The sequence below is a fragment of the Atta colombica genome, unplaced genomic scaffold, assembly GCF_001594045.1.
Source record: "Atta colombica isolate Treedump-2 unplaced genomic scaffold, Acol1.0 scaffold27, whole genome shotgun sequence".
Taxonomy (NCBI): domain Eukaryota; kingdom Metazoa; phylum Arthropoda; class Insecta; order Hymenoptera; family Formicidae; genus Atta; species Atta colombica.
Window position 1 is genome coordinate 2,830,187 of NW_017259370.1, and position 10,914 is coordinate 2,841,100.

Sequence of the window (10,914 nt, forward strand, 5' to 3'; positions counted from 1 at the left end):
CTTTTTATCATTTGTGCAAACGGACTTTCAATTTGCCTTGATATCAGCTGACAACAGATAAGCCGGTCTGTTTTTACACGAACTTAAGTGTTTCTACATCAATATTACACTGTATTCAAATTACATTATTATAAATTTAAATTTCGTTATTGTTATTCACCGAGATAAAATTTTATACATTTTATGCATATTTTTGCTTTTATAATATTTAATTCTACATGTGATACACATACACATTGAGAAATCTCAGTGAATCATTTTTATTATCATGCTTTGTTTCAATTCTCAGCAATAATCGAATCGTGAAATCTGAATGACGTTTTTCCAATCATTAAAACAAATGTCGCATCAACATACGACATTATAGCGGGAATAAATAGCGGAAGTAGCCAGCACGTGGTTTAGACTGCTTAGCTTTCTGTCAAGACAAAGTGGCTTTGTTATTTTCTTTATTTTTTTCGGTTATCTCGAGTCGCTCCTACGCGTCACGCATAATCGTAAAACGAAGATTATGAGGCACCGCGAGCAATAATTTGCCATCACGTAGAATAGTCAGGTGAATAGAGACGAACGGCCGACTCGAGGCCTTTCACCCTGGCACAAGTTTGCCCGACTTTCAATCTCTTTCCCACGTATTCAACCTGCCTTACGGCCTCCTCTTTCCCCGTCTATTGTGTCGGATCGCAGGTACGGCATTTTATCTTTATCTCCGCGTCATAAACAGGCGGCTGTGGTCGACGCCAACGCGGAACAATTGGCGATTAAAGCTATCACTTAACACTCACGTCTTCTCCTTATTCTCTCTTAGTCCGATATACCTCCCGAGAAAGCGTCTTGGATAAGCAAACGAGCTAAATTAATTCAAATAAAATTATTAGGTGTACAACTTTGCTTCCGCCGTTTTTTTTTTCGAAATTCGAGACTTTATTGTAAAAAACTTATACATTTATGATTCAAAGTATTGTCCATCGCTGGCCACTACTTTCTCCCATCTTTCGGGTACCATACGAATCCCGCGTCGAAAAAACTGGTCATCTTTTGAAGCTATCCACGAATCGATCCAATTTTTTACTTCTTCATAAGACCGGAAGTGCTGGTCAGCCAGGCCGTGTGCCATTGATCGAAACAAGTGATAGTCAGATGGAGCAACGTCTGGAGAATACGGCGGGTGGGGTAGGACTTCCCATTTCAACCTTTCCAAGTATGTCTTGACCACTTTCGCAACATGGGGTCGAGCATTGTCATGTTGCAAAATCACTTTATCGTGTCTCTCGTTGTATTGCGGCCGTTTGTCTTTCAATGCTCGGCTCAAACGCATCAATTGCGTTCGATACCGATCGCCTGTGATTGTTTCAGTCGATTTTAACAGTTCATAATACACTACGCCGAGCTGGTCCCACCAAATACAGAGCATGACCTTGGACGTCAAAATCACCGTTCTTGAAGCGTTGAAACCACGACACGTTCTTTCACTAATAGCGGCCTCCACCATAAGTATTTGAGAGCATTCGATGAGCCTCAGCCGCAGATTTCTTCATATTGAAGCAAAAAATTATATTATATAAATTAAAACCTCCCGCAAATGACGAGAATTTGGCTCGTAAACTGACATTTTCAATCGAGAATAACTATGATGCAGACACAAATCGACTAATGTTTCTATGGGGTTATGTTGACAGATGCCCAAGTTTATTGTATGTTGTCTATGATCTATTTATTTCGATCACTACTTACCGCTAAAGCTATCTATAGGAAAACGGCGGAAGCAAAGTTGTACACCTATATCACTTAAAATTTTCTATTGTTGTCAATTGACTATTATGTCGTACTATATATATTATGTCGTACTATAATAAAAAGATGAAAAACGATATTTTTTTGTTATGTTTCTACGTTTGTTACAAAACTGAATTGATACTTTTAGAAATAAGGCGATCGCGGATTACCTTAGCACGAATGGCTATCAGGATGCACTGGAGGCATTCAAGAAAGAAGCCGATATGCCGGGAGAGGTGGAAAGGAAATATGGAGGCCTCCTGGAGAAAAAGTGGACTTCAGTTATACGGTTGCAGAAGAAGGTAAAAATCCCTTCTTTTCGAGAGACATTTTACTCGACTCTCGATACAATAGTAATGCGTGCACGGAAGAATTCAACGATATATTACGTCAGCTAAGTGGCTCTTTGTATGCACTCACGTGTAATGTGTCGTAGGTAATGGAACTGGAGTCTAAACTCTCCGAGGCAGAGAAAGAATTCATAGAAGGCGCACCAACACGTGGCAAAAGATCACCGTCCGAATGGATACCGAGGCCACCAGAAAAGTTCAGTCTATCCGGACACAGAGCCCCTATCAATAGAGTTATTTTCCACCCAGTTTTTAGTCTTGTAGTCTCCGCCAGCGAAGATGCTACCATTAAGGTAAGAACGCTCGAACGACTTACAAATAAATCAACAATATTTGCTAGATTGCTTTGCAAGTATCAGATTAAAAACACAATTTATATGCCCTCTATTCTTCTAGGTATGGGATTTTGAAAGTGGCGACTTCGAGAGAACGCTCAAGGGTCACACTGACAGCGTGCAAGACATTGCGTTCGATACCTCGGGCAAGCTACTCGCCTCTTGTAGCGCGGACATGTCCATCAAACTGTGGGATTTCCATCAGTCATTCGCTTGCGTCAAGACCATGCACGGTCACGACCACAATGTCAACTCGGTCGCGTTTGTGCCGCAAGGTGACTTCGTGGTGAGCGCCTCCAGGGATAAAACCATCAAGATCTGGGAAGTGGCGACGGGCTATTGTGTGAAGACGCTTACGGGACATAGGGAATGGGTGAGAATGGCGCGAGTTAGCCCATGCGGCGAACTCATCGCCAGCTGCTCGAACGATCAGACTGTTCGAGTATGGCACATTGCGACAAAGGAGACTAAGGTAATGTAGTTTGCTTCTTGTCCTTCTAAAAGTAATCCAAGCATTCATTCGTAATGCAAAATCATTTGGGATCGTCAGGTCGAGTTCAGGGAACACGAGCACGTGGTAGAATGCATCGCATGGGCACCGGAGAACGCGAGAGCGTCGATCAACGCGGCGGCTGGAGCGGACAATAAGGGCGCACACGAAGGGCCCTTCCTCGCTTCCGGCTCACGGGACAAGATGATCCGCGTGTGGGATGTCGGCGCTGGGGTGTGCCTTTTCACCCTCGTTGGGCACGACAACTGGGTGCGATGCATCGTCTTCCATCCTGGCGGCAAGTTTATCGTCAGCGCGTCCGACGATAAGACGCTGCGAGTCTGGGACACGCGCAATAAGCGAGTAATGAAGACCCTTGAAGCGCACCTTCACTTCTGCACTTCTGTCGGTTCGTACACATCCTTTTACTTTTTTTCTCAATTGGTGCAACATTTCTCTGATTTCATTGAATTATCGAACGCGAATCATCAATTCGGTACATATATAGAGAACGAAGATGTTGCTCCTTCTTCATATTATATATAAGTATATTTGATTCTTTAACTATAGATTTCCACAAGAACCATCCTTATGTGGTCACCGGGAGCGTCGATCAAACGGTGAAGATTTGGGAGTGCCGCTAGTCACCGAATTTTAAATTTTCCGTCAGACGTCGTGTGCGGAAGCGAACGGAAATATAAATGAGAGAAAAGACGAACGCGCATCCATTTTAATGGAATCGGCCGAAAGAGTAAGCTGCTACAAAAGCTATCGTACATATATGCTATTAATATTAATATTATTATATTATTATACATAAACACACATAAACACGTATGGTTAAGAGCTCTTTAATTAATTTATAAAAATAAAGTATAATTAGTAATTATATTATAAAATACATCGTTTTACGGCAATGAACTGCACTATCGAGGAGAGTGAATCGAGAAACGGTTACGAGGATCGAACGATCGAGAGGACGTTCCCACGAGTTCTTATTACCTACGATCACCTACGGGACGTGGGGTCACTAATGCCATATACAATTACAAGAGTTATATTCCTTTAGGCAATTGTGCAATTGTAGTAGGCATTATTCTGTACATATACTGTGTTTTTACTCGCAGCGCGAAATTTTGTCGTTAATGAGTATAACTCGCCTTTGATTTATTCTTACTCTCTTCGTCTGCTTATGCGATTGTATCCATTAAAATATTAGTTACCAGCTGATTGTATACACACGTACACGCGCGCACTCGCGCAAAGAGAGAAGAAGATCGTCCTCCTCGATTATCACCTTGCATAAGAACGCGTCGAATCTCTTTAACTTTCTGACAGTGACGAACTTTCGGCTGTGGCGTCACCTCCGCGCAACTATGATGGTAACTAATTCGTGTTGTCACTTATATATCCATACGCTCTCCTCGAGAGTTTTTGAGAGAACGAAGATGTTGCTCCTTCTTTACTCATATTATATATAAATATATACACACAGTATACACACATACATAACACACACATGTATAGACGCGCATGTCTTTGTATCATACAAAGTATCGAGTGTTAATGATCGTCTAATGTCGACTCACGTGTGTCCTGAGTTATCACATTTGCCGTAAAACATCTATTTTGTGGGACACGTAACATAATGTCGCAAATATAAATCGGATGATATACAAACAAATACATAGTACGACAAAGATTATCTCGATCGCAAACGAATAAGTTATTACACGTCTGTGTAGATCGGATTCTCTTGAAACGGCATGTCCCTTTTGGAATTTTACTGAATTTACGTATGTCATGTATACTCTCACAAAGGGTGCGTTCCGTTTCATGCATGGATCGACAGGGCATCACATGTGCGCATTCACTCGTTTTTCCCTTTTTCCTATCATTCTGGATGCGTTTCGTTTCATGCATGATGCGCATGGAGAGCGCATGAGATTGTTCCGTTTCACTCCATGCGCAGTTTATCCACTTACGGGAACGGTTTCCCGCGTCATACCGCGCAGCGCATGAGAGCACATGGACTATCTCAGCTCTTCAGGTGGTACAGTCCATGCGCGAGGGTTATTTAGAGACGAGAAAAAGACTGTTCCGTAAAGTTCGTTACAAATTGTGAAGATTTATTATTCTGAAATTTATAACAAATTTTCTTGAAAAAGCTACACGTTTATATTGATGATGAATTATGTTTAACATATTTGATGATGAGTTTCAAGCGCTTATAAATTGTTCCGTTTTTCTATGCGCAGTAAGAGTAATGGGAAAAAGAGAACGAGCCAACGACTATGTTCAGCGGAGAAAATTGATCAGTGAGCGTTCAGTGATTTTTTTGATATGATTGGATGCATTCAGTACTACAACTGCTCTTTGAACGCTCAGTGAGTTCTTGCATATGATTGGCATATTTGAAAATCTTCAAGATTTGTACATTTCTGATGATAAAATAAATTAAGGAAAGTAATAAAGATAAAGTTAATTAAAAATAATTAAGGAAAGTAAAATAATAAAGTGTAAACTGAGAGAATCAGGAAATCGCTCGATGGGATTTAAAGAACATTTTGTAGAATGGTGATGGAAAATAGATTTATGCGCCATGTGTTTAGTGTTGTTGCGCAATTATGCGTTTATCATGCATTAATAATAATAATAATGTTACACAATGGACAGCCGAATCTAGAGAATGCGACTGAAACTTGAGCGTCTGAATAGAATCGATTGGAGAAGAAACTCGTGAGGCGTAACGTGTGAAAGTTTTTAGAAGCGCATAGTTCATTGCGTGGGTTCCAAGAGAAGGTGGTACTAGTTGTATCTTTTTAGTTCTAACTAGTATTAGTGGTAGCACATTACGTAGACGATAGAAAGAAGATAAGGGAATAAACCTCGAAGAGAACATGAAGTTAAGGGAGGCTCCCAGATGTTCACATCCCAGAGTTGAACACATCTACTTACATCGGTCAGTGAATAGTAATTTTGCAGTCTACGACCAATGAGAACATATTATCTCGCTTTAGCCAATTAGCGATGTGTCCAATTGAGATCCTCCCGAAGTTAACGATTGATTAACACACATACATACAAATTTACACGTCATACATACTTACACAGACATACGAAAGGTCTTAAAGCGTCCGATTTTTCAGGCATTCAATAAGAAGGAAACATTTACACACGTGTATAAAACGTATAATCCACAAGAAAAAAGAAATCAATAATCGATAAATCGCTTAATTAAGGATAATTTTTCCAACACGGTACACCTACTGACTGCTACCTTCTCCTATTGTTTATTCAACCAAGTATAAAACAACAAATCCTCCCTTACCCGAGAAGAAACACTCCTCAATTAAATGTGGTACTAAATTATTTTGGTGAATAATAAACAGAGTTGTCACTGAGTCGTGAGATCGTTATATACTACAAGTCATACCTATGCAATTCGTATTCGGAACAGCATAATTCTTTTCATTCTTTAACGACATAATTTCTTTTTTTTTTATTATTTGCAGGTCTCATATTAATCTATTCCGAGTATGCGTCTAGGAATGCGCAGACGACTCCGTTGTACCTACTAGAATTTTTGTAGTTTCAATCGGAGCAGTATAGGTTTAGGGTTTCTCCCTTCTAACTCTGCAGTACATTAATCGACATGTGCATGACAGTATTTTATATAGTACAATAGAGCAAAGAGAATTAGCAACGTAGCATTGTAAGCGAGACGCATACCAAACATCCCTGTGCGTGTTTATACGTAGATGATGTAATAAAAAAAAAAGAGAAAAACAACACGAAAAGTTATGTTATAGCGTCGCCTGTCATTCGTCACGATTCGTCACGATGGCTTCTATGACTCGCTTTCTACCTGCTTGGGAAATAATGGTACCAACAAGTAGATTTACAATAAAGTATTCTTCGTCATTTGTGATACACAGGATTGGCGAACGTTTATTGTAATCCTGAAATGTGCTATATGAACTCCTTGTAGGAAAATACTTTTCACTCTTACAGAGTGAAATTAATAGCGATAATATTGCTCCTTTATAGCCGTAGCACAGACTTTTTGCATCATAAACTTTATACAATAAATCATTATCTAAGCTTTAAGCTTTAAACTATAAGAAATTGAACACTCATAATCGATTATTCTTCTCTCATTTGACTGTGATTAGTTAATATCTTATGATTAAAACTTATGATTTAAGACTTAAAACTTAGCTTATTGTAAAAAGCCCTCGCATAATGCATAGTGCATACGAGAATCAATCAATCAAAATTTTTTTTCTTCCCTGAATAGGAGGAAAAGAAGGATTTTGATTGGTTGATTCATTCATTGGTTGATTCGTATGCACTGTCTATTTTGCATTATACAAAAGTCTATGTTGTGGTTTTTTTTCTGAACTTTTCTGAATTTTTACGCAATCTTATTTTTATTAAAAATAATTCTAAGTTTATAGTGATAAAAGAGATTTTTTTCATTTAAGAGATTATCTACATATTATAAAAAGCTATATTGAAGGAAGAATTAATACGATCGATCAAATCAAACATAGGAATTTTTTTATGCAAGATTTATTATAATGAAAGATATTTTTTTAATTTATTATAACTATCGGTAATGTAGATCGCGCGGTTTATCGCAATCGATAAGACCGATTACTTGCTTATCGATGGATCTATAAAACGCGCGAAACCCGCGCGTTTGCTTTAACTTCCCAGCAATAAAAAATCCAAAATTGAGATATAAGACGTTTATGATTTAAAACGTAAGATATCTTTAAAACACTTTATATCTTGTTTTCGAATATGCGTGTTATCTGAATTGTGAAATCGAATAATACAATACAGAATGCAATACAGAAATGCTTAAATTTTATTATTGTTGATATATTTCACTTTAATATTGATAAATAAAAACATATAATTAAAATAGTAAGTTTTATGTAGTACATTACAACGAAAAATAATAAGTTTCGATAGTAGTTCACAGATTGATGTTGACACAGATAACACTTGCAACGTAATTTATGTTGTATACTTGTAGATGTAGATTATTACATTTTATGCATAAATACACAAGAATTATTTTTTATGCCAAATTAATTAAATCTGTATATAAATACATCTTTAAAGAAGAAAGTTTTGTAACTATCCATACAGCACGCGTAACAGTTTAACGTTAATGGATGACTAATTCCCATTTCCGCCAATGTAGATTAACTTTATCTCGGTTCAACTTAGGCCGGAATCAAATGCATTGAAGAATGAGATTGAAGATTGAAAGTTGACAATCAGAACAAAAGGAATCAAAATTTCTTTGTTCTCATTGATGAAATTTCAATCTTTAATCTTCAATCTCAATCTTCAATGCATAGTCTGATTCCGGCCTTACTCTCCGTTTTTTTCAAATCTCTAGAAAAAAACCAAGAGTAAATTGAACCGAGATTAAAATTAATCTATATTGATGGAAATGGACATAATAATTGACTTTTTTTAGTCAATTTAAAGTCGATTTGTAAAGTCGACTTTTCTAGGATAGCTAAAGTGGCGTTGTTAAAAGTGATAGATGCGCACGCATGATCGATATTTTCATCGATATAATGATTCTTGCAACCATAATTTAGAGCATCTAGAGGATCGTACATTTCTATTGTTTACACGAGGATTGCATCAGATTGCATTGTTGATGTCAGATGGTATGGTTGATAATTGTTAATTCATTGGAAATTAGTTGCTCGTGATTAAGTTTCGAAGAACAATCATTGTCGCGATCTTTGACAATCGACCTTGCATAGATTTGCCACAAATCAATGGATTAATAGTTGTTAACAGTCGTTAGTTTTGCGTTCTCGTTGTTTGAAAGGTTCTTAATTAATTCTTTGGATGGTTACCTCACAAAGTGAAAATGACGTCACAAGAACAAATTCCGTGTAGTCTGCCTGATACACAGAATGCGGATGTTATATTGACACAATCGCAGGAGGTATCAAGCCAGCAAACGATGGCCGTTTGGGGAAGATTATGTCCTAGGAGGCCATACTTACGAAGTCTAGGTAAGAGCTCGTCTCTTGCATAGGTAGTATCTTCTCGGAATCACCGCTTATTATTGTAGTTCTTCAAAATTCAAATCATAGCGCTAAAATTTAAATTAGGCAAATAATTATAATAACATTTTCTTATTTTATTTCAGAAATGATAAAGGATACTGTTTATACCTTAGGACGTTCTCCAAGCTGTGACATTTGTTTAACTTCAAATGAGTTGCAAAGTAAACAGCTAAGCGTTATTAGTAAGACACATTTTCGCATATACAAGGAGCGCGTTGGTAACACGAATGAGATCGTAGTGTACTTGGAAGATTCAAGTCACAATGGAACTTATGTTAATCAGGAATTGGTCGGTCATGGAAGACGTGTCATTATTGGAAATAATTCCGAGATAGCTTTAGCCAAGAGTTCCTTCTCGTGTACATACTTATTTTATATCAAAGTTCAATGTATAAATTATTGCATGATGATAAAAAAAAATTACTCTGTTTAATTGCAGTTTATATATTCGTGAGTGCAAATGTACATGAAATTGCTTATGAGTTACCACTGGGGCTGAAACAGAAGTATGTAATTGGCCGTAGATTAGGAACTGGTGCCTGTGGCGAAGTGAGATTGCTATTTAGGAAGGATGGTTCCGAAACATTTGCTATCAAAGTTATACAGAAAAATTATTTTAGCGCCGGTACTGGGAACATTCTTAATAATCCGGCGAACGTTCGGAACGAAGTTGAAATATTAAGAAAGCTGAAGCATGTAAGTTTAGATATAGTTAAGGCATCTCTTTTGTATCATTGTAGTTGCCAATAGAGTTTTGAATTTTTATTTCAGCCTTGTATAATTCCTTTGAAGGATATTTTTGACACGACTGAAGTTATGTACATTATTCTTGAATTAATGGAAGGTGGTGAGCTTTTTGATAGAATAAAAAGCAAAGGAAAACTATCTGAATCATGTGCAAAATTGATATTCTATCAAGTTGTACACGCTGTTTATTATCTTCACAGACAGGGAATTACACATAGAGATTTGAAGGTAATTTTAATTGAAGAATTTAAAATTAGTTATATGTTTTACATGGTCATATCAATATTACATTATTAGATTAAAAAAATTTACAGCCAGAGAATATACTGCTAAAGGACAATTCAGAAAATCCTTTGGTCAAAGTATCAGATTTTGGCATGTCAAAATTCGTAGATGCCCAAACAATGATGAGAACGTTCTGTGGGACTCCTATGTATGTTGCTCCCGAAATTTTGGCAACCAATGGACGCAGTTCTTATACAAATCAAGTAAGTATTTAAATTATACAAGCCAAAATATTCCGGCGAAATTTTAAGATTTTATAGGAAATTAATTCTCTGAACAAAATTTCTGTAAATGTGGTCAAAAAACACTTCCTTAAGCTAGAACCCAAAAATCTCAGAAATCATTATTTTATACATTTACAAATATTAGGAGAAATATGCGTTTTTTTTTTTTTTTTATAAATAAAAAACGTTTCAAAACAAAAGAATTAAATTATCTTTTAAATGAGATCAAAGTGATTGTAGTATGTTCTATTTCTATTGATTGAGATAATCAGTTTCAAAAATATAAAAAAGTGTTTAGTATATTTAAAAATAGCTTACACTTTTATTATTTAATTTTTCGCTATAATATCCTCGAATTTTAAGATATCCTATATAATAATATTATATGTGTACACATATATATTTTAATGAGAAATAATAGTGAATATAAATTTTGTTATATTCAGAATCATAGCTTTACCTAAGATTTGATAGAAAGATCGATTGAATGTTTGCACAATGTTTTAAATTTCAAATTCTCGTTAAATAAAGCATCGACAAATGATCTCCGATCTTCGTCATAAACAATCTTTGATTTGTTTGTTTTTGAAATTTATT

At 36.5% G+C, this 10,914-nt stretch overlaps 2 protein-coding genes across 2 annotated transcripts in view; both read left to right on the plus strand.

The window, feature by feature from the left end:
* The window catches only part of LOC108689504 (lissencephaly-1 homolog), a 17,831-nt gene extending 10,943 nt beyond the window's left edge, over nt 1-6,888 (plus strand). The window contains exons 3-7 of the mRNA XM_018196284.1: nt 1,925-2,078; nt 2,213-2,419; nt 2,523-2,933; nt 3,012-3,360; nt 3,522-6,888. Of these exons, the coding sequence (XP_018051773.1) occupies nt 1,925-2,078; nt 2,213-2,419; nt 2,523-2,933; nt 3,012-3,360; nt 3,522-3,595 (1,195 nt within the window). The 3' untranslated portion in view covers nt 3,596-6,888. The remainder of the gene's footprint in view (nt 1-1,924; nt 2,079-2,212; nt 2,420-2,522; nt 2,934-3,011; nt 3,361-3,521) is intronic.
* Nucleotides 6,889-8,760: 1,872 nt separating this feature from the next.
* The window catches only part of LOC108689447 (serine/threonine-protein kinase Chk2-like), a 3,051-nt gene continuing 897 nt past the window's right edge, over nt 8,761-10,914 (plus strand). Inside the window, exons 1-5 of the mRNA XM_018196205.1 lie at nt 8,761-9,007; nt 9,145-9,420; nt 9,501-9,757; nt 9,833-10,036; nt 10,123-10,296. Of these exons, the coding sequence (XP_018051694.1) occupies nt 8,860-9,007; nt 9,145-9,420; nt 9,501-9,757; nt 9,833-10,036; nt 10,123-10,296 (1,059 nt within the window). The 5' untranslated portion in view covers nt 8,761-8,859. The remainder of the gene's footprint in view (nt 9,008-9,144; nt 9,421-9,500; nt 9,758-9,832; nt 10,037-10,122; nt 10,297-10,914) is intronic.